This window comes from Saccostrea echinata, unplaced genomic scaffold (assembly GCF_033153115.1).
Source record: "Saccostrea echinata isolate AGI-Se365-2 ecotype Australia unplaced genomic scaffold, CSIRO_AGI_Sech_v1 ptg000006l, whole genome shotgun sequence".
In the NCBI taxonomy this organism is placed as follows: Eukaryota; Metazoa; Mollusca; class Bivalvia; order Ostreida; family Ostreidae; genus Saccostrea; species Saccostrea echinata.
Window position 1 is genome coordinate 16,053,768 of NW_026889755.1, and position 24,464 is coordinate 16,078,231.

General features: G+C 33.3%; 1 protein-coding gene across 1 annotated transcript in view; it reads right to left on the reverse strand.

The window, feature by feature from the left end:
• Positions 1-1,186: 1,186 nt before the first annotated feature.
• The window catches only part of LOC133180568 (uncharacterized), a 28,648-nt gene continuing 5,370 nt past the window's right edge, over positions 1,187-24,464 (reverse strand). The window contains exons 3-18 of the mRNA XM_061315052.1: positions 22,410-22,577; positions 21,456-21,507; positions 20,951-21,089; positions 20,618-20,689; positions 19,629-19,698; positions 19,442-19,502; positions 10,164-10,219; positions 9,408-9,490; positions 7,376-7,535; positions 6,918-6,976; positions 6,212-6,318; positions 5,881-5,969; positions 4,537-4,605; positions 3,430-3,483; positions 1,721-1,811; positions 1,187-1,277 (exon numbers count right to left, since the gene is read on the reverse strand). Of these exons, the coding sequence (XP_061171036.1) occupies positions 1,210-1,277; positions 1,721-1,811; positions 3,430-3,483; positions 4,537-4,605; positions 5,881-5,969; positions 6,212-6,318; positions 6,918-6,976; positions 7,376-7,535; positions 9,408-9,490; positions 10,164-10,219; positions 19,442-19,502; positions 19,629-19,698; positions 20,618-20,689; positions 20,951-21,089; positions 21,456-21,507; positions 22,410-22,577 (1,398 nt within the window). The 3' untranslated portion in view covers positions 1,187-1,209. The remainder of the gene's footprint in view (positions 1,278-1,720; positions 1,812-3,429; positions 3,484-4,536; positions 4,606-5,880; positions 5,970-6,211; positions 6,319-6,917; positions 6,977-7,375; positions 7,536-9,407; positions 9,491-10,163; positions 10,220-19,441; positions 19,503-19,628; positions 19,699-20,617; positions 20,690-20,950; positions 21,090-21,455; positions 21,508-22,409; positions 22,578-24,464) is intronic.

Sequence of the window (24,464 nt, forward strand, 5' to 3'; positions counted from 1 at the left end):
ATGTTTACCAACTTGCTCCTATATGTGGCAGGAAAAAAGTCTTGAAAAAACCTATTAGCTTAAATAAATCATATTATTTAACACTTGAGACCCTAATAAAACGCCTACAAAACAGATGTTTAAATCCTATTCCAACAAAAAACTTGTTAACATTTAGAATAAGAAGACTGCACGTACATGTACAATGCTTAAATTACACATCCACTAGCTTTTGTTTTTTTTTTCTTACGGAAAGTTTAATCTTCCCCTCAAAACTTTTAAAAATCAATTGCCCCTTGGTCTTTATTGCAGAAATATTCCATCTACAGGATATTTAAATTTACATGTATTGCCATTTTTTAAAACATACTCATTTCTGATGTTCCAGACTGAAAAATGTTTCCGAACCTCTCAATTTAATAACCAGGGCAAAGTTTACGCAGATAGGAGGGAGGATGACTTTTTTCTGGATTCCTCAAATAAAAATACCGTATGTAAAATTTAGGTCGTTAAAATCGTTTGGCCACACTTTGCGGTTGCTGTGCTACTTTGAAATGGAAATGGAGACTGCATTTATTATTTAACTTGAATTTTAAAAAAATAAAACAAAACGCAATTTTAAAAAACAAAAACAAGTTCCTGTTTTTTGCAGTCATATTGCCTACTTTAAAGTCGAAATTTTTTTTTTATAAAAATCGTATTACATGTATGACAATGAATGTACATGTAGTTAGTGCATTATATTGCAAAACAAAACAAAAACGATGTAAATAAGTAGTTTTTAAAGATTTGATATTTATGCACATTTAAATATCAGGTAAACATAAACAAGGTATATAATAGCAATTCTAAATGTACAATATTAAAAAAAATTCAAATAACGAATTGATTTTAAAAAAAAAATCAGTTCGTTGCACGTACAAATAAAAAAATCTGTACATTGCATATATAATTATAGAAGCTAAAAGTAAAATAGCTAACTTACCGCCTGTTAGAATTTATAACATCGAATTATGAATTATAAAACCTACATAGAAATGTTTAAAAAGTATTGATATTGACGTCATATATAATAATTATCATGATACATGATTCATATATTCCACGTTGGCACGCACATGCTACCGTCATTTCTAAGAGTGACTATTCACATTGCAGCACTTAATCCAATGTCTCAAACATTATCCCCACTTCCCCCCCCCCCCTCCCCCCAGACGGCAAATATTTTCCTCACTGAATCACGCAGACTTTTGTCCCCTCTGGTTTACTAATTCCATTTCGGAATAAAGCAGCTTTTCCTACAAGGAAAAATGTAAAGGCTTAAGCTTATATATAATAAAACATAACTGACACTTAAGGACAGATGATACAAACAATTTTTTATCAAAAATCTTGAAAATAACAACTTAAATCATGCTTGTTTAAGTAAAATGAATAAGTTTAACGCAAACATTTTCATTTTTCATTCAACGTTTCACAATAATGGGATTTATAGTGACAAAAAGCTGTAAGATTAATAAGGATGGTTGCAGAAATGTAGAATTCTTAACATCATAGAAAGTTTACAATTTCTTAAAATTTTTGATATTTATTATTCTCATCATTTACAATCAAAAAAGGTTAAAAAATATATACCAATCCAGGCATCCATTTTTTTGTTTGTATCATCTGTCCTTAAGTAGTAAAAATGAAAATATGCTAGCTTGCACTTTTTAATAGTTTAAAAGGAAATAAGACTTACCTGATTTTTTAGTTATTTTATCTACCACTAGTAAATATTCGTAAAAATCTAGTGAATGTGATTTGTCTATGTCGACTTCATCCATAGCCTCCTACAATAGAAAAAAACAACTAAATTAAAACTTAATTGTTACTTATGCAGAGAATAGAAGAAAGGGACGAAATTTTAAATATCGGATAGATTATGTGTACATGTAATTCGTATGTGTAAAATAAAAAAAATCCCCCCTCTCAATATCCAGATAAAACATAATAAAAGAAGTACCAGGTATGTGCTTCATTACATTTTTAATCTTTTAAAATTCTTATTCGTGAAAAATACTTGTTCTTCTCAATGCATAAATAAGATTTTGTTGAAACATATTTTTCTGAGAGTTCTTTTAACAGTTTATAAATTTAATGAAGATTTGGGGTACTATATAAAAAATACATGCATTGATTAGCAGAAGGTGTTGAGGACCAATCAATGAAACATTACAACATTAAGAAGGAAGGGCAAAAACAGTTCAGTTCTTCAAAGTTTTTTTTATATTTCGGATTTCGAACGTTTCGGCATTAGCATCACTGAAGAGAAAAAATATTGTCGAAAATAGCATCTGGTGCATCAAAAGTGGTACTGTATATGATTTACATTATGACCCCTGGGTCGAGGCCTCTGCTGGTGGACTGTTAGTCCCCGAGGGTCTCTACAGCCCTGTAGCTAAGTACTTCGGTACTAGCTTGAAAATACGGATATATAATTAATTGCTGTGGTAAAATTTAAAATATTTCAAAATTATGGATAATTTCCCTTATGAATAGCTCTGATTCTTCGACGTATTTGGCCCCAGTCTTTTTAGCCCTTTGAAGTTTTTTTTTTAATTTAAATATTTCGGATTTCAAAAGTTCGCATGAGCATCACTGAAGAGACATAATTTGTCGAATGCACATCTGCTGCATCGAAATTGGTACTGTATATTATTTATATGCAGACAGTTGTTTACAGGTACGATTGACAAGTAATGAATATATATGTGAAGGTAATAACGAACAGTTATCATGCTCAAATGTCTAATTAAAGAATTCCAGTTGTAAGCAACTTTTCTTCGAAAAGGTACAGTTGAAAAGCTTTTTAAGTAATGTTAAAAAGCATTTCTGAGAATGTAACAAAACATTTTGGTAAAGAGATTAAATTTTTTTAAAGAAGCATTTTCTTTAAAGCTTTTCCTTTTCTTTTTGAAATGTGCAACGGATCCAGCTAAAATATGCTTTAAACAGAACTTGAGAACTCTCAATTGAATTGAAATTCAAGGTCTTTTTTTATTTGTAAAGTTTAAGAATTTTGTACAATATCATGATCTATTACATTAAAATCTCCCACTATGGGACGTGGAGACCGGTCCTTCGGATGAGACCGTATAAACCGAGGTCCCGTGTCGCAGTAGGTGCTGGCACGAAAAAGACCCCTCACTCCTCAATGGCCGTAAGTGCCGAGTATAGGACAAAAATTTGCAGCTCTCCACCGGCAAGTGTCGGCGTCTCCATATGAGTGAAAAATTCTCGAGAAGGGACGTTAAACAATATACAAACAAATATTACATTAAAATCAAATAATACGAAGTACGAAATGTGCTGATTACGAACAGTCATCCTGCTCACAGTCCAACTAAACAATACAAGATGTGAGCAGAGCAAATGCGGACCTCTGAACACTTCAGAAGTATAGCATACCTCTATTTGTGTGTGCAGAGCCTTTAGTCCTAAACTTTGTAAGAGTTCAGAAACCTGAAGAAGAAGAAAAACAATTAATTGGTTTTATTATTGGTTTTTCTTTCTTATTTTCTAAAACCAGAAAAAAGCCAATATATATACTGAATGATATCCAATATCTAGACTCTTGCTTATTTGTTAAACATTAGATAAAAATATTTTTTCGATTTTTTTTTTTACAAGGCCAACCCTTAATAAAGAAATGGCTCTTCTTTAATTTCGACATACTAGGCAATTCAAATACACGTACTATGAAGGTGTCAAAAGTGAAGCAATGTCTGCGTTATACATTGTAATTGTGGGTGAAGCTAACTAACAGACAGTGATCGTTCTCAAAAAACCTCTGATAAAAATATGTAAACAGGGAATTTAAAAAAAAAAAAAAAAAACCCTGAAAATCGCAGAGATGTGATCAGGTGCCTAGGAGGATTAAATATCCCCTATCAACCGGAAACAACCGCTCTGATCAGGTAGAAGAAGTAATCCGTAGTCAAATTTAGTATAAAAACAAAAGCCTAATAATTGGTATAAAATATGCAATATGTCAGTCAAAGTACGGCCCAATGATAGGTTGTATTTGTTTACAAAGTCATTATATCGAACGTAGACTTTGCAAAGTGATGACTTTGAACGAGGTTGTTGAAATTCCTTTAACATTAACTTATTTGTCAGTATCCTGCCCCGGTTTGAAAATTGCTCGTACTCAGAGCATGCTCTTGAGTATCGGATAAGTTGGAAGACATAAACGTCATATACAGGTGATCGTGGAATATTACTACATGTACATCAATAAGGAAATAGCTACTTAAAACAAATATTCTGTACTTCTAGGGCATTTTAACAAAGAAACGGTATACAATAACTACAATTGACGAAAATTAGCTATACATTTAGTTGCATTAAGAATTCAGAAATAATCTCCTCATAGAGTTTTGTTTTAAATTACCTATATTACACTTAATCTAATGAAGTCGTTAGATTTTGTGATTTTTCTACGTACATTTGTAACAAGCTAATTATTTGTTATAATGTTTTCCTTTTTCATAAATATCTGAAATGTATACTCACTTCATTAACATCCAACGATTGGTCACCATTTTTATCATACTCCCTAAACTTTGCCCAATGTTCCAAAATCTAAAAATGCAGATTATCGATATATTTGAGCAAACCAACAGTAGTACCATGGCTTTGTGTAAGGCAAAAGAATTAAAAACCTAAAAGCCCTCAATATAATACAAAACTTCAAACAAACAAGGCATATCAGAATTCCCCTCTAAAGAATAAATTGGGAAAAACAAAGCGCAAAAAATAAACAAACTAACCCCCTCTCAAAAAATGCTAGAAGCCTTATCACGCTTAACAGTTGCAGTTTTTACTATTGTTCAATACTTTTTGAATAATATACTGCAGATGGAATGTAAGTAGGTAAGTAAGTAAATATTTTATTATATTGACATTTGTATAAATACAAAATAGAGTCTGATTTACATTTGACTCATTACACCTATTTATGTAACTTTAACATAACTTATATAACATTGTTAGATTTTCAAAAGATAGGGCGCATGAAATTATTTAGACTTGTACAAATAGTTTCGTCTTGGTAAGAGAATAAGAACAGAAATTTCGCTGTTTGTCTTTGTTATTTTTCATTAAAGTGTTTAAATTGCTAGCTACATCTACAATCAAAGGGAAAGTTTCTCTTCTGTTTTCAAAAGATTTGCAGTGAAATAAGAAATGTTTTTTATGATGGAATGATTAAAATTGTTGTTTACAGTTAATATTTTAGTTTTTTTTTTTCTTGAAGTGGGTGTATTGAAAACAATCTGCACGTTTATTAAACACAGGAAACATAACGTGGTGTTTTTCAATACGATGTCATAGTAACAAAAACAGTCAATCAAAGAGTAGGATGTCCTTTATGAGTTTTAAATTGAAGAAAATTAAATTTCTTTAAAGTCATAAATCATAAATATAATAACAATTATTATTCATTGTATTTTTTTGAAGGAATGGTTGTTAAATTTTACACTTTTACTCTCAAACCGTCGGAAAGGTTGTTAGACTGTATAATTTTACTCACAAACTGTCGGAAAGGTTGTTAAATTTTATAGTTTTACTCACAAACTGTCGGAAAGGTTGTTAAATTTCATAGTTTTACTCACAAACTGTCGGAAAGATTGTTAAACTGTATAGTTTTACTCACAAACTGTCGGAATGGTTGTTAAATTTTATAGTTTTACTCACAAACTGTCGGAAAGGTTAAATTGTATAGTTTTATTCACAAACTGTCGGAAGGGTTGTTAAATTTTATAGTTTTACTCACAAACTGTCGGAAGGGTTGTTAAATTTTTATAGTTTTACTCACAAACTGTCGGAAAGGTTGTTAAAATGTATAGTTTTACTCACAAACTTCTGAGACATATGAGCAAAATGTCGTAGATAGACTATTCCATTCATTTTATTCGTCTTTGGGTCTACAATGACTGGATTCTCCTCTGACAAAAAAGAAAATGTCTCCCATTAAAACGACAAATATTGAAAATATTTGAAAAAGAATTCTGAGTACTAACGTCAATAAGATGAAGTCTGTAACCAAATTTTTGTTAACTTAACATCCATAGGAGTTTTTAAAATGATATTATAAGAAAATATTTATTTCATAAAATCATGGATTATTCAAAAATAAATGTTTACCTAACGTTTGAAGTTTGATAGAATTTGAGGAATCAATGCCTACCTAATGTTTGGAGTTTGCTAGGATCTGAAGAAGAATTTTCCTCCCCGGTTGACCCGTTTCCATTTGTCCTGATGTCTGGGAGTGGATCATTTGAAAATCCAGACAAACTACGAAATCAGTAAAAGGATGAATGATCACATGTATATATATGAACATTTAACCATTTTCAAAGATATGCATAAGGTTAGTAGTAGAAGCTGATAGTGCACCTACTGTAACTGCTTTTGTGAAATCTAAAATACATTTTTTGCCTTAGAACAAATAATTTTAAATTAAAGAAGACGCAAATTGCATACGAAACAAACAAAATGAAGATTTCTACAGAAATAAATGGTCGAGGCAAAAAATATGATACATGAAAAAAATCATAAATTTTCCTTTTGGCATCTTATTAAAATTAGATGTTCCCGAGTACGCTGCAGTTTGAGAAGCGGTAGCAGGTTCCGAACATCTAATTTTAATTAGAATGTCCTTGTGTCAAATAAGCTGTTAAAAAATATGTTTGCTGGATAGGTTTACAGATAAAAAAAAAAAAGAGGAATACGTGAGATCTCGATATTCCTTCCATTATTTGACGTAAGTGGTCAATAATCAAGAAGACACATTGATATTTTTTCAACAAATGCGTAATAATATGCCTCAGTATTTTATAAAAGTGCAAGAAGGGCAGGAGCTGTATTAAAACTCAGCAGAGTACAGGACTAACCTTAGTCTCGGCAAGGCATTGGCTTTCGATAATCTTCGTACTCTCTTTATCTTAACTTCCTAATTAATTAAAAAAAACACTTTGGAATATTAGGAATGAAAAAAATTACTTACAATTTCATCCACTTGAATTGAATATCCTTTTGTTCTTTATAAAGCGCTACATAATGGCTTTAATCTGCTTATATAAGTATTTGTATGTTCCTTTCTTTCCTTTTTTTTTTTTTATATATTTCTGTGTCTTTTCTTGAAATATTTTTTAGCAAAATCTACATTGTTGTGTTTTGAATAACAAGACTAAAACTAGTTCGTTTACTTCCTCAGGTTTTATTTTGTTGTCAGATGTGGTTTCAAACACTATAAACAAATAACTGTTAATAAATAATTAAATTGTCAGTAATTCTTCTGTAAAGAAATGTGAATCCGTCAAATAAATACCAAGCTCTTTCACAGACTTACTTTATCATGAAATGTGTAATGTGGAGGCATAAGAAGTTTGGATTGTTGCAAGGTCCCCTCTGCCAAGGCGTCATAGATTTTGGTGACGTTTTTGAGGAGCTTGACAAATTCTGGATCTCTTTCACACGTCTCCTCATCATAAAAGTGCTCGCTCAATTTACTGTCGGTAGAATTATGTAATTATTCTTTCATTTTAGTGCTGTTCCATTTTCACTTTTCTATTATATCTGTTTCTTTTACAAATAAATTACAATTTGTAAATATCAAATGTCATTTTTGTCTGCAATGGTATTTCATTAATATATTTAAGTTAATCTGGGCCGAAGGATCTTGTGAGTTTTTTTTTTATCAAAGTACGTCGTCTGTCGTTGTCATCGTCATTAACTTTTCACAATTTCATTTTCTTCCCCAGACCCACTACTGGGTTAATTTCAACCAAACTTGGTACAGAGCATACTTGGGTGTAGGGAATTCAAGTAGAGCCAGGCCGAATGGAAGATAATTAACAAGTATTGAAAATATAATGACATATTCTAAAAATCTTCTCAAGAACCACTATGCCAGAAAAGATAAAACTTACGTAAAAGCTTTATTACATAATGTACATTCAAGTTTGTTCAAATCATGATCCAAGGTTGGGTTGCAGATAGGAATATATGAAATTTTTTTTTTTTAGAATCTTCTTCTTAAGAACAGCAAAGAAAGTCATGTTTAATCAAATTCATATGGAAGCATTCCATTATAGTGTAGATTCATGATTGTTGAAATCATGAACTCCAAGGATAGGGTAGGCCACAATGGGAGAAAACTTTTACACATGAATACATAGGGAAAAAATCTTTAAAAAGCTTATTCTAAAGAACAGCAGAGCCATTATTAGTCATATTTACATTGAAGCATCCTCAGGTAATATAGTTTCAAGTCTGTTTAGATAAAAGCCCTATGGAATAGGTTGAAGCTACGATAGGGGATTTTTGAACCTTTTCACAAAATATCTTACGACTAATTTTTTTTAAAATTCTCTTAAAATTATCTAAGCTATAGTAGGTCACTTAAAATCTAATATTTCTATTACATTGAAAGATATTGTGAAAAATCTCTTAGAAAAGAAATTCTTTTGTAAAAAAAAAAAAAAAGAAAAAGAAATTGCAGACTTATAAAATTTTAATCTTAGTTGTAAGATTTTTGTGAAAAGAGAATAAAAAAAAAATTTTGAGAGTGTCAAGACCACATCATTTTTTTAATTACTGAGTCATGAAGGTAAGGCTTGAGCCGAAATTGGAGATCCATATTTTACATAATGCATGTATGCAAGAAAACAACTTTCTCCAGAACAGCAGGACCATTATTGATATTGAAGCATCCCGATGTTGTATGGATTCAACTTTGATCCATTCACAGATCTCTTGGGGCTAGATTTTGGTTCACAATATGGGGTCAAAATTGGAGGGAAATTAAAAAAATATGCTGATGATGAACAGCAAGGCCAAAGTGACTCAGGTAAGCATTTTGGCCCATGGGTCTCTTCTTGTGTTTTATCATCAATTTTGATTAAAACTGGATGCAATAAGCTCAAAAGGTCACATATTATCTCAGCAACTTCATTTGTATATAAAAATGAATGTTCTAGTGAGATTGTGCAATGTATTTTCTCCTGTTAAAAGATTTATTTATTGGATTTTAATCAAGTGAATTGTACTCTCATGAAGACATTTTGAAAAGACAGCAGTGATCTATATACGGTCAGGGGTCAATGAGATAAGGTCAGGGGCCACTGAGATATGGTCAGTGGTCACTAAGAAATTGGAATTCAGTCGACTCCAAATTGGACATACTTTTGTTACAATAATAAATATGTAAAACTGTTTTAATACAGTCTATGTTTGACCATCAATTGCTAAAATTGAAAGTTTATGATTAAAAATGAATAAATCAACCAAATGTTTGATCAATCAATTAATTAATTATTTAATTAATTAATCAATCAATCAATCAATCAATATATGATTCAATAGTTTGCTTGGGATTTTACCTGATATCTGTTTTAAGTCCTGCTACCATTCCCATGAACAACTTTTGTTGGTCATAAAGTTCTCCCTCTAAGTGACTTATATCCTATATAAAATACAAGTATTAATAACATGCTAGAGTCTTTATAACATGTGATGTTCCGTATATATAGCATGTAACAGTCTTTATCATATGTTAAAGTTTTTACAACAGACTTTATTATATGTTTAGACTTTATTACACGTATCATGCTTCATTACATGGAACAATCATTATTGCAATACATTTTGCTCTCATGTTAATATAACGTAAAGTAATATTATCTGACGTAAGACTGTTTTGATATCTACTTAAGCATAACTTGCACTTATGATTTTCAAAGCTTGTTAAATTAAAATTCTTATAAACAACATTTTTGGCGTCATTAAAAATGAAAAAGTGGATTTCATATCCTATCTTTTCTTGCTATTTAAATAACATGTTCAAGAAGAATATGTCATATAAATTGTTTGTGAGAAAGTTTTCATATTTCATATCCTATCTTTTACTTTCTGAAATTTTATGAGATGCTCTTAAGAATTATTTGTTATAAACAATAAGTTTGATGGAAACGATTTCATACATCTTCAACTTCCTGAAATTTCATGAAATACTCAGAAGAATTATTTGTTATAAACAATAAGATGTTTGAGAAAGTTTGTAGAAACGTTACGAGATACTCAGAAGAATTATTTGTTATAAACAATAAGATGTTTGAGAAAGTTTGTAGACACGTTACCTTTTCTCTGACGTAAATGTCACGTTTCAGGGAATCAACATCCGGTACAGTCTCGTCTGGAAGTAAAACGGAAGTATTTAAAGTTACCTAATATAAAATATCTGTTTTTTCCTCCCCCTCCTCTCTCTCTTTCTCTCGTTGCCTCCTTAATCGACATATTGCAGCAGTTCATATAGCTTTTAGTGATACATTACTCTCAACGTAGTAGACAATACAGTACGTAAATATATATGATTTTTATATAATATTTAAATGCTTTAAAATTTCATTGACTTGGTGCACTGTGGGATTTATGTGACATACTATAAAGTTAGATCTGAGCGACATATAACACAGTCTGGTTTATGTTACTATGATCGTGTAAGATTTAATGCCTTCAAAATGGGCAACGTTTAAGTGACATATGTCACAGATGTTGTGTTTTAATTTGTACATAAAATTGGCGCGCATTGCCAATCGAATGCGTTCGCTGCGTTTGTTTGTGTTGTGTGTTTAGTGTGAATGTTTTGGGAGATCATGTGACATTGTTTATTTTTGTATTTCCACGTGTTTCCGGTTAGGTGACCTAATGTGACCTTACAGCTGACCAATAACCGACTGTTTTATCTTATTAATATGCATGTTTAAATTTCTGCACCGAGTATTTAAGCACAGTACCCGCCAATTCTTTACCCCCACGCTTTTTGCCTTTACGGTAGAAGTCTTACATATATTTGAAACATAGAAGTATTCTTTCAAGTATTACTTGGAATTAATTTAACTGGATTCCTGGTAAGCTTTCTGTTTACCTTTATTATAATTATTATATAAATGTATTTTATAATTTACTTTTATTAATTAATCCCGACAGCGAACAATCATATAATTTATGTGTTGTTAATGTCTGATGTTAAATGTAAAGTATTCGTTTTGTGTGTGTATTGTGTTGTGAGAGTGTGTTTAATTTATACTTTGTAGGTTTTTTGTTATAAGCACAGTAATAAATATAGTTGTGCCGAATCCAGTGTTGGATTTTTCCTACAAAAGACCCGGTGACAATGGCGCCCAACGTTGGTTTGTGCTGAAAACCAGGATCCAGGACTAGCTGCGAACGCCCAGGACCAAGCCAGTGTTTCTGTGACGTTTTGAAACAGCTACAATCTTCAAGAATGGAATTCCGTCCGATTCAAGTAGGCCTACATATTTTTTTTTCGCTCTTCACTAGAGTACTTTATTATTAGAAGTGAATACCGCTTGTTAAACAGTGCGGAGAAAACCATTCACTAAATTGGTGGGAACCGTAATATGCGTGTGTGGTGAACTGTACTCAGTCAGCTAACCGAACAATACCGCCTGTCCATTGTTTTGACCTATACCGTGAAGCGCAGCTCATGTATACCTAAGTAGACGTTAGTGCGGTGGACCATTATCTCTGCAGATCGATTGTCATTTGAGCTCATCAACATCAACATTTAATAAAAACAAAGTCAAGTGTGCACATCATTGTTTTGTGTTTGTCTATGTTTTTGTTCATATGTTTGTCTTTATGTATTTGTATTTGTTCTGTTTTGTAATGTGTGTGAGTATACCGGCCGGTGCTAACTAGTGCGCAAGGTGCGAGAACTGAAGTGTGAAAGAGATCGGGCTCGATATTCCTGTAATTGTGACGTCACGGTTTGTTTCGTTTTGTACTTTCGTAATACAGAAAAACGTGTTTTGTCAGGTGTTTCTGTTTGATCCAATTTATTTTTTTTTTTGTTTATTTATTGGCTGTCATTTTGAACGCGCTGTCGATTTCATCGTGCATTGTGGTGTTCATTACTATGTGTTGTCTACTGTCAATGTATTTTCCGATTTTTTGTTGAATGTTGTACATGTTTGTGTTCAACGTGCCTCCCTCTCCCTATCCCATTTTCCCCTGCGCATAGCGACAATCACTTTACAGGTATTACTAATCCATCAACTGCACGACATGGACTCTTGGACAGCTTGGACTGACAATCAGGTATTTGTGTTCTCAGTTATCAATGTCACTGTGTATATATTTTGAGTCTGCATGTGGGTGATAGTGTGTATGTGCATCTTGTTGATAAATGCGCAACGCGTTATTTGCTTTTATTTTGCTGGAAATTAGTTTTCATTATTTACAATTTGAAATCAAAATGTCAAATACTGCAGGAGCAAAAGATGATAAGGGTAAGAAGGAATTGCAAGATATCATTGATCAAATTAACAGTGAACAACATTTGAGAGTTTTGACAAAAGAAGAGTATGACAGATTACTCAATAAGGAACCCCCTACAGGTGTTACATTTCAACATCTCCCCACTAGTACACCTAAGGTTCAGCTCAACTTTGGTGAAGGAGCTATTCCTAAATTTAGATCCAAAGAATCTTTACTTTCACCAAGGTATTTTAGCCCATCTGCTCTGTATCAGAACCCAAATTCTACTCTGTGTCAAATTCCCAACCCTAACTCTGTTAAACTTCCCACATTTAGTGGAAGTGAACCACTGCAAAAAGGTGAAGTAAGTTTTGATGTATGGTCTTATGAAGTTAGGTGTTTGAAAAATCAATTACCTGAACATGTTTTGTTACATTCTGTTAGAAGTTCTTTAAAAGGGTTAGCCAGAGAGATGTTAATTCCTCTCGGAGAGTTTGCTAGTGTCGACAACATCCTAATGAAGCTGGAAGACTTTTACGGAAATGTCAGCACTGCAGAGAACATCATGCAAAACTTCTACAGTGATCATCAAAAAGAAGGTGAGAGCATTGTTGCTTATGGTTCAAGATTAGAACAAACTGTTTCAAAAGCTGTTAGACTTGGACATGTAGATGTAGTAGCAAAAGATTCAATGTTAAGATCAAAATTTTGGTCTGGATTGAGAAATCCCCAGTTGAGAAATGCTACTAGAAATAAATATGAAACTGTCAAAGAATTTCAGACACTGTTAAGGGAAGTTAGACAGATAGAGCAAGAAGAATTGAACTTAACTGTTGCTAAGCCAGTTCAGAATAGTGTTGTATCAACAAATGTCGAAACATTAAATGTATCAAACTCTGATTTGCAAAAACAGCTCAGTGAACTACTCAGTCAAATGAAAAAGCTTGATGCTCGAATGAGTAAAATAGAACAAGATCAAAAGAATTTAACTAATGCAGAATCTTTTCAGAGACATACGCCTCAAGACAATTCCAAAGGCAACTTCAGAAACAGTTACCAAGGCAACAGAGGAAACTACCGGTACCAGAATTCAAGAGGAAGAGGAAATTTCTCACAGCAATATGGTAATAGAGGTTATGGTAAAGCACAGAGAGGTAATGATTTAAACTAGCAGCATCTTCTGTTGCAGGGCGGACAGAAGATCAGTTTACTAAAAGCCCTACTTTACCTCCTAATCAAGATCTATTGACCAGACTTGTAGGTACTCCTAATGAAGCAGACATTACTGTGTTTGGTACCAAGACCAAGGCACTTATTGACTCGGGGTCTATGGTCACATGTATTTCAGAATCTTTCTATGAATCTCTGAAACCTATGCCTGAACTGTTAAGTTTAACAAATTTTGGACTAAGTGTTCGAAGTGCCAATGGCAGCGAATTACCTTACAAAGGTTATATAGAGTTACAAATCAGTGTTCCTTCTATAAGTAACTTTTCATGTCACATCCCTGCCCTTGTTGTACCTGAAACAAATTATTCGAAGAATGTCCCAGTTATTATAGGTACTAACTTTATTCGTCTTTGCAGACAAAACTGTGAGATGATGGCACAGTCGTCGGACATACCAGACGAGTGGCAGTTGGCTTTCGAGAGCATGAACGATGAGATGCCGGTCAGGACAACAAATAAGCATACCATAACAGTTGCTCCAAATGAGACCAAAGTCATTAGAGGTATTGTAAAAAATGTAAATAATATTGACTCTGCATTGACAGAGCAAACTAATACTAGTCTGTCTGGAGATCTTGTCATATGTCCTAGAGTTATTCCCCTTACCAAGGGTAAGCACACAGTTACCATTCCTGTTAGGGTGTGTAATCTTTCTGTTACATCTGTTCAGATACCTCCCAAATCACTTTTATGTTCTATTCATGGTGTAAAGGTAGTAGATTCTTGGTCTCCTGAATCTCAGAACTCAGGTAAGAAGCCCAGAAAATCTTTGGAGGATTTGAATTTACAGATTACTGAGGAGAACCTTACTCTAGATCAGGTAAGTGTAGCTAAAGACTTTCTAGGAAAATGGACACACTTATTTTCTGATGGCCCGACAGACATTGGCAAGACCAACCTATTAAAGCATGAGATCAAGTTGACTGATGAAACCCCATTTAAAGATGCCTACAGACGCATACCACCAGGAATGTTGGAAGAAGTTCGACAACACATCAAGGAGATGTTGGATATTGGTGCCATAAGACCATCCCAGAGTCCGTTCTCATCTAACATTGTCCTGGTCAGGAAGAAAGATGGCAGTCTTAGATTTTGTATTGATTATCGGAAGCTCAACGCACGTACCATCAAAGATGCTTACAACCTACCAAGAATAGATGACACCATAGACAGACTTATCGGATCCAAATACTTCTCAAAATTAGACTTAACAAGTTCCTATTGGCAAGTGGAAATTGAAGAAAAAGACAAGGAAAAGACAGCATTTTCAGTTAGTGGAATAGGCCATTTCGAATGCAACAGAATGGGATTTGGACTAACGAATGCACCAGCCACATTCCAACGGCTGATGGAACGCTGTATGGGTGAGTTAAATTTAAGAGACTGTTTAGTGTTTTTGGACGACATCTTAATATTCTCACAAACTTTTGACGAACATCTTGACAGACTGACTGCAGTGTTCAAAAGACTGGAAAAAAATTGTTTAAAACTTAAGGCTAAGAAGTGTGAGTTCTTTAAGCACAGCGTGACATATTTAGGCCATGTGGTAAGTGAGGAAGGTGTAGCCACCGATCCTGAGAAGACCAAGGCAATTTCAACCTGGCCAAGACCTCACAACATCAAGACACTCAGGACATTCCTCGGTTTTGCAGGTTACTACAGGAGATATGTCCAGAACTATTCCAAAGTGGTGAAACCATTAAACGACTTACTGAAAGGACATCCTACAAATAAACAGATTAAAGGTAAGACAAAGAACAAACCATCTCCATGGAAATGGGAAGACCAGGAAGAGAGAGCTTTTCAGGACATTAAAGGTAAGTTAACATCCCCGCCGATCCTTGCATTTGCAGATTTTGAGTCACCATTCATTTTGCACACCGACGCATCAACAACAGGACTTGGAGCTGTCCTCTATCAAGACCAGAATGGACAGAAGAGAGTGATTGCATACGCCAGCAGGGGACTCAAAAACAGCGAAAGACATTACCCAGCCCACAAGTTGGAATTTCTCTCCTTGAAGTGGGCAGTTACAGAAAAGTTCCACGATTACCTTTATGGAAATACCTTCCAGGTTGTAACGGACAATAACCCCCTTACTTATATTCTTACCTCTGCAAAGCTGGATGCAACAGGTCATAGATGGCTAGCTGCATTGAACAACTACAACTTTTCTTTACACTATCGAAAAGGAGCCAATAACAGTGATGCAGATGGTTTATCGAGAAGACCCCAGGACACTGAAGAAATAGTTCCAGAAATGGTGAAGACAATTTGTAATTCCTACACTATTCAGAGAGACAATTGTCCACTGGTGGAAAATGTACTTCTACCCGTCAACATTCCAACATGTATGTCAGTGAGTTTACAAGACATTGGGGAAGCAGGTAACATTTCAAATATATCAGAACCCCTCACCCCTATCCCTGACTCCATTCAGATAGAAGATTCATGTGTATTCAGTAATGTTGATTGGGCAAAAGAACAATCATGTGACAAGGTCATTAAAAGAGTTATAGAATTATTGCAAGGTGACTTTGTTCCATCAAGTACCACCTTAAAAGCAGAATCTCCAGAAGTGAGTAAATTTATGAGAGAATCAAGAAAATTGTGTCTAATTAATGGTATTTTATACAGAAACACTATACTGAATAATGAAAATAGAAAACAACTAGTATTACCAGCTTCTTTCAGAGAAATAGCATTCCATCTACTACATAGCAATTTAGGGCACCATGGCCGAGACAGAACTCTGCAACTGATGAGAGAAAGATTTTACTGGCCTGGTCTCGAGCACGACATTACGGAAAGCATCAAAACCTGTGACAGGTGTATAAAATTTAAAACCCCAGAGAAAGTCTCAACAGAACTTGTCAACATCAAATCATACCAACCTTTAGATCTATTATGCATTGATTACTTAGCTCTGGAAAAAAGCAAAGGTGGTTATGAAAACGTCCTAGTAATCACTGATCATTTTACCAGATATGCCCAAGCTTTTCCCACTCGTAATCAAACTGCTAAGACCACTGCTAGAATTCTGTTTGAAAATTTTATTGTACACTATGGCTTTCCCAACAGACTTCACAGCGACCAGGGTCGGAATTTTACCAGCCATGTCATCAGGGAGCTCTGTAAACTAGCTGGAGTACAACAGTCACGTACCACGCCCTACCACCCTATGGGTAATGGGATGGTAGAACGGTTCAACCAAACCCTACTTAAAATGCTCGGTACGCTGAACGACAAACAAAAAGAGGACTGGAAGTCATATGTAAGTACCTTAGTTCACGCGTACAATGTAACCAAACATGACAGTACGGGTTTTTCGCCATTTTTCCTCATGTTTGGGCGACATCCGCGCCTGTCTATTGACGCATATTTAGGCTTAGATACCGATTCTACCGAGAAGCCTAATAGTCATGACAATTACTCTAAGAAGCTTCAGAAACGATTAGAATATGCATACAAAATTGCTTCTCAGGAAGCTGAAAAGAGTAGTGCACGATATAAATCTAACTATGATACAAGAGTAAGACATTCAAAAATACAGGTCGGTGACCGTATTTTGGTAAGAAATGTTGGGTTGAAAGGAAAGAACAAATTGGCAGATAAGTGGGCCAAAGACACTTACATTGTAGTAGGTCAACCCAACATTGATATTCCAGTTTACAGAGTTAAAAAAGAGTTTGGGTCAGAAAAGGTGAAAACATTGCATAGAAATATGTTATTACCGATTTCATATCTCCCCAGGGTAGCTGATACAGAGCAAACCAATCCTAAGAGTAGGACTACCCCTGCCCCTGAGCAAACCATTCCTAAGAGTAGTAATAGGACTACCCCTGCCCCTGAGCAGACCACCCCTAATCAGATTATTCCTGATCAAGGTCTTAAGACTACCCATGATATGACACTCCCCAAGGAGAGTCCCACTTCAGATATGGTTGATACCGGTACATTGTCTGACTCGTCAACTTCTGATTCAGAATCATCAGATAGTTCCCAGGTATATGTGATTCCTCAGAGGAGGGTAAGGCCTGGCATTGTTCGTTTGAAAACTCCTAGTACAATAAAGGGTTCTCATGATTTTCAGGACACTATGTCTGCATCTGATCCCAGTGCTGCATTTACAGGTAATTCAACTTTGAATCGTAATGCAACATTTAGTGATACTAGTTCCTTTGTAAATAGTCCAGCTTCTAATGTACCCCCTCGTAGATCAACCAGACAGGTAAGACCCCCAGACAAGTATGGTGAGTGGGTTTCACATCAGATTAATCCAGTGGTCTATTTTGTGTGAGTAACTTTTCCATTGTTCAGGGGAGAATGTCACATGAAATGATATTCTTCATTTTGGTTTTTATGACGTTTCTTGAGTATATAGGATGATGGTCTTCATTTTGGTTTTTATGACAATTCTTTTGTATATAGGAATTTGTATATTTTTGTGTTTTATTAACATTAATCTGATATTTATAAAATGTCAGGAGCCATTTTCCCAAGCAGGGGAGAATGTCACAGATGTTGTGTTTTAATTTGTACATAAAATTGGCGCGCATTGCCAATCGAATGCGTTCGCTGCGTTTGTTTGTGTTGTGTGTTTAGTGTGAATGTTTTGGGAGATCATGTGACATTGTTTATTTTTGTATTTCCACGTGTTTCCGGTTAGGTGACCTAATGTGACCTTACAGCTGACCAATAACCGACTGTTTTATCTTATTAATATGCATGTTTAAATTTCTGCACCGAGTATTTAAGCACAGTACCCGCCAATTCTTTACCCCCACGCTTTTTGCCTTTACGGTAGAAGTCTTACATATATTTGAAACATAGAAGTATTCTTTCAAGTATTACTTGGAATTAATTTAACTGGATTCCTGGTAAGCTTTCTGTTTACCTTTATTATAATTATTATATAAATGTATTTTATAATTTACTTTTATTAATTAATCCCGACAGCGAACAATCATATAATTTATGTGTTGTTAATGTCTGATGTTAAATGTAAAGTATTCGTTTTGTGTGTGTATTGTGTTGTGAGAGTGTGTTTAATTTATACTTTGTAGGTTTTTTGTTATAAGCACAGTAATAAATATAGTTGTGCCGAATCCAGTGTTGGATTTTTCCTACAAAAGACCCGGTGACACATATTTCACAGTAAAGTTTGAGTTCATTTTATCCACTCCTAGGTTATCGTTACTTATTACATTGTAACGTCTTAGAGACTTTTTACACAGTGTAGATTTGAATTCACTTTTTACACTCTTGGGTTACAGTAACCCATTATTTAGTATACAGTTTAAGTGCCTTATAACACAGTATAGATTTGAATTCATTTTAAATCTCGTTTATTTCAGCTGTAGATCCAAGTTTGTTCAAATCATGACCCTCAGAGATAGGGCTGGACGTCACTAGGTGGTCAAAGTTTTACATAGAAATACAGATGTGTATAGAAAAAAATCTTTTAAATCTCTTTTTTCAAGAAGCACTTGGCCAGAAGAGTTTAAACTTATTTTTTACACTCTTAAATAGCAGCAAAACTATACCGTTGAGTTTGATGGACATACATGTTGTACAGCTGTACATGCATTGCATATTTTGAATAATTTTTTTGAACCGCAAAGTTCGCGTCACATACTAGTAATGCATCGATAAGTTTGAGTGAATAGTGAATATTTAAAAATCTAAAACTGTTTTAGAGTAGCAGACACAAGGCTTGTGCGCAAGGCGTTAATGAAATAATGACTAATTATAACACTATTAAGTGAAATATAACGCAGTAAAGTCGGGGATAATTACATGCATGTTAAAGTGACTTACTACCCTGAAAGTGTTATGACACCGACGTTTTAGATGATATAAATTTAATGACCAATTACATTTCATAGAACCTAGTTACGCTTTACCTTGGAAAGACTTGCTTCTCTCTTGCCTCATTTTAAACATTTTATTTTGGTCGTCAATGTTCTGAAACAAGAATTTGACATAAATGAAGAACATGAATTTTATTACATATTCAAGCAGTAGTGGTAGTCGTGGTGCTTGAATGGAATGATATTTTTGTTAATTATTCCAAAATACACATGGACATACCGACATTCTTCGAGAAATACTCCTCGTGTTCTGCTTAAGAAAGGAAATTTCGTTTTCAAGATCTTCTATCCTAAAATCAGAATTCGTTTTCAGACATTTAGATAGTTTCTAGATATCAACCAAATAAAAGCTATCAATCATGAATATGCAATTTGAAACTTATAGTGCATCTTTTCTCGTCTTAAGATATTGTTGCTTAATTTACAATTGCCTTTCTGTGTATATTATTACATTATTTATTTTTGCATGTTAATACTTATTGTGAATCATTTCATTTAATATCAGCTTTTTTCTTCAAAAAATGATGGACTTTTATAATACATCACATTGTAATCATCCTCAAGGTAGATCAATAAATTTAAGATTTTTAAAAATTTAAATCTTTTACTTTGTTAGAAAAAATTCTCTTGTTTCGATGCAATTTACATGCGCTATTAAATATTTTATCATTTAAAAGATGCAAACATGAAAATACACTGAAGTCACATGTACATGTAAATGTAATTTTTTTTTCATGTTATGTTAAATATTTTTTGGCTACAAATGTCTCCAAAATTTTACATGTATAGATAAATGTGAAAAAAACAAGTGTTCATTGTAAGTTAGAATTTCTTAACTTAAGAAGTTCTTAAGTTAGTGTCGAGCTGCATCTTATGATATATCCTAAGTTGATCTTAGGATGTTCCTAACTTTCTTCCTAAGTCATTTCATATAAATAATCTTAGGACGACATACGATCTTAGGAAAGTTTCGTGAACATGCCTGCAGGGCCCTAAAAATATTGGTATGGATATAACACTCCTAACAAATAACCAATTTTTTTTATGTAATCACTTTTTTTTTTCTTTAAATCAGAATATTGTTTGTCTAAAAAAAACATGAAAGGGCAAGACATTTTAACTATTTTCTTCAAAAGAAAACTGACATTTTCTAAACCCGATAAAAATTCTATACAATTTTAAAAAAATAATACAAATGATAGAACTTACTTTTGCTGATAGTCTTTGACCACCTTCTCTCGTTCTCTCTCCCACATACACACCGTGCTTGTCCTCTGTAATCTGTAAAACGAAACATAATATTCCGTAAACAGCTCAAAAATAGTTAAATAAGTGGCTGACCATCATAATACCTTGTAAGTTTCATTATGTCGTGTTTTCTATTACGAAATAATGCCCCATTAATTCTCCTGGGCAAAAGGTAGAATACGAATAATTATAAGTTAATTGTCAGCTTAATTCCATACTGTGAATGTCCATAAATCAAAATATTTAGTAATTATGTACGATTAAGATCGATTTAGTAATTAAGGAGGTAATCACTCTTGTAGCTTTTGCGACTTTTCCTCGTACAACTGTTCCATGCATTTTAACTTGGTTTTGGTTTTCGCTGCTTCTAGGAGTCTGTCTGTGGTTTCTTTTCTCTCATTCATTAACGTCTCATACGCATGTTGGGCTTTCTCTATTCATCAAATGAACAGATAATACTAATTAAATACATTTATTTACAGTTCTTAATTTGCTGCTTCTGTAAGGGGAAGTTTGAAGCTCCCGCATCCATTCTTCTACCTCAAGTAAACAACCATTGGAAACAAGTTGTGGTGAGAATTTTTAAAGTCAAAATATATTCAAGTGTTATTTTATTTTTTATGTTTTATAAAATAAACAATTTATAAACGCAACTAGAATCGAGATTTAATTTTGTAAGATTGAATATTCTCTACTGACAATGAAGAAAGGAATATGAAATCTTCGGAAGAAAATTCAGTCTAAATTAATTTTAGAGCATTCAGATACTTTTTAATAAGTTCACAAGGAGTTGTCTCACCTCGGTATTCGTCTACCCGCCTTTCTGCCTCCTCAATCTCCGTGTGCTTTTGCTAAAATTAAAGTTTTATTTACATTCATCATTTCAGAAAATGCAGGCTTTGTTAATTGGAATTTGTCCTCTAAAGAGCGAAGAAAAAGGGCATGAAATATCGATCAGGTCAAATGACCAAAAACAAAAACAAAACAAAAGCAAAACAAAAAACAAAACAAAACAAACAAACAACAACATCAAACAAAAACAAAACAAGCAAACGAACAAATAAACAAAAACAAAAATCAGAAACCCCCCCAAAAAAAAAAATAATAATAATAATAATAAAAAAACAAAAAAAAAACAACAAAACAATACAAAACAAAAACAAACAAACAAATAAACAAAAACAAAAAACTTGCATTTCTAAACTGAATAGAAAAAAATTATGACTGTGTCTTTGAATATGACATACTGGTACGTCACACTGTGAAATAAAAGGTCATGAAATATTTTCCGAAGACATAATGGAAAAACTGAGAAAATATCAACGATGTTAACAGGATTGGCACAATCGCATTATTTCAATGAAACTGATAAGGGTGTTTCTGTCCACTTACGAGTGGGTTTAATAACAGGTTGGTTTTTAAATACATGTATGACCCATCTGTATGACTAAGATATTTATCAACAATGAAAAACTTTTTTTAAAAGATATACAATCTGATATCTTAATTAAGTCTAAACATGGAAACGACACATAATTACGAATTTTACAATGAAAATCAGTTAAAGTGTTTCTGTAATTGTAAGCAGTTTTAATTCAATGGTCCTGTCAAATAAATAACCATTTTATACATCACTGAAAAAATTTAAAAAAAAAAAAAAATTCCGCAACAAATTTTCGCACGACTCTAACCTGAACATTAAACGCACGGCTCTCAGGTTAGGGTGTGTTTAAAATATCACGAAAAAGTATACCTCCAGTTTTTGATAGACGCCCTCTTTGCACTTGATGACCTGGTTAATGAGATCAAGGACAAGTTTGGCGGGATCCCGGACTTCATCATCCGTAAAGTTTCCCTTGCTATAGGAATGGTAGTCGTCTTCTATAAAGTGTTCCCGGATATCGTCCCAACTGTTCTGTTTCTGTCAAGATAGTTGTATTTTTATGATAAGTGAAACGTTACATTTACTTCCTGTAATATCTTAAGATCATCAAAATGTTATAAATGTTACTTGCAATTGTAAACAATATTTTTTTACTATGCATTTGGGAAAATTGTTGTTATCTTGTCCATTTTATAGAAAAACTTAAGAAAATGTCTAAAGAGGACTTTTTATACTATTAGAGTTATAACCCAATTGTTCTTTCTTCTTATACAATTAAGAACTTGTGTTTTAGATGCTATTACATATTAAGAATTTTAAGCCATCTTGTTTATAGTATGTATATTATGTATTGTTTATATTAAGTATATTATATATGTCATATGCCAGTAATTTTGTTACATGTAAAAGGACCTCATTGGAATAAGCCATACTGGCTTTCATGGGCTATCCTTGGGATAAGGCATATACAATATAATATATTTATTTGATTTATATGCAACATTTAAGATTTATTAGTTAATTTGTTTTAAAATTCATCTCTTAAATCATGTCTATTCAAAAGTTTTAATGTGTATAATACTCACACCTCAATATTCATGTACATTGCATAATGCCTATTCCTGAATAAAGATTACTATTATTATTTTCTTCCTAAACTTCATTTTGCAATCTCAGAGGTACCTAATTAATCCCTAGAAGAAATGTTATTGGAGGTGTTCTGTACGAAATATGAAGGTAACGACAGTAATCAAGCTTAAAAGTCCATATAAACAATACAAATCGGCACACAAGGACCTTAATGAAACCAGACGTGGGATCAGGACCCATGAAGAAGTAAGCATCCCCTGTCGACCGATCATCCCCGCCATGTGCTCCTTGTCATGATCGGGCAAACGAAAAAATCCGCAGAATTAAGTGTGAAATAATGACTAAACAATTTCTCTGAAAAACGTCAGTCGACATTCAACTTAACGATAGACATTGTATCGACCATAAAATTTGCGAAATGTCGACATTAAACGAGACTTGATGTCGTTGTATCCTCAACTTGCCTCGTTTTAGAAATTGTTCGTCTTTTGCGTATCGAATAAACTGGAAGAAATAAACTCCATAGGCAGGCGATAATGGTATATTGCTACATAAATAAGGAAAGCGATAGAAAAGTTGAAGAAATCACGTTCATCATAAAGATTTGTTGTTAATTCAGCTTTCTATAATAAATAAAATATCCAAATACGAAACAGCTCTGTCAGAGTCTGGTATATATATACAATAGGGATTTGGTTTGGCTCATTTTTTCACCGAAGGAGCTATCTTTGAGTCGAAAAAACATTTCTTTACAAAAAAGGTTCCCAGAAATCTATAGTTATAAATTAATAAATTTTGCAAATAAACTCTGAAACGAGTGCACCAGAGATCTTACTTACTCCTCTAACAATACACTAGATACAAGATGATGTCCGTAAACTATATTTAGATTTCACTCGCATAGTAAGTATCGTACATTAAATTAAAAGTCTACTTTTATTTTCTATAAACAGCCATGAGATAGCAAAAACGTGAGTACGGTGGCATTTCCTGTTGGCGGATCTAAGTTACTGGCAATTTTTAATGAAACTGACAACAAGCAATCGTTTATTTATTTCATAAAACGTCATGACTGAATTATTCAATCAAAACTTGATTTAAATGATATAAAAGAAATAAGTTGTGATGACCGATTAAAAAGGGAAATGTGCAAATTATTTTCGTCACTCACCGATCTTAATATTGACGGAACATTCTAGAACATCATATAGCATCGAGCCCGATGTTTTAAAAAAACGAGGCGCTTATAGCTGCACAACATAAAAAAAAGCTTTTGTGTGATTGGTCATTGAAATAATGGTAAATCATTGATAAAACTATAAGTTGTGAATATAT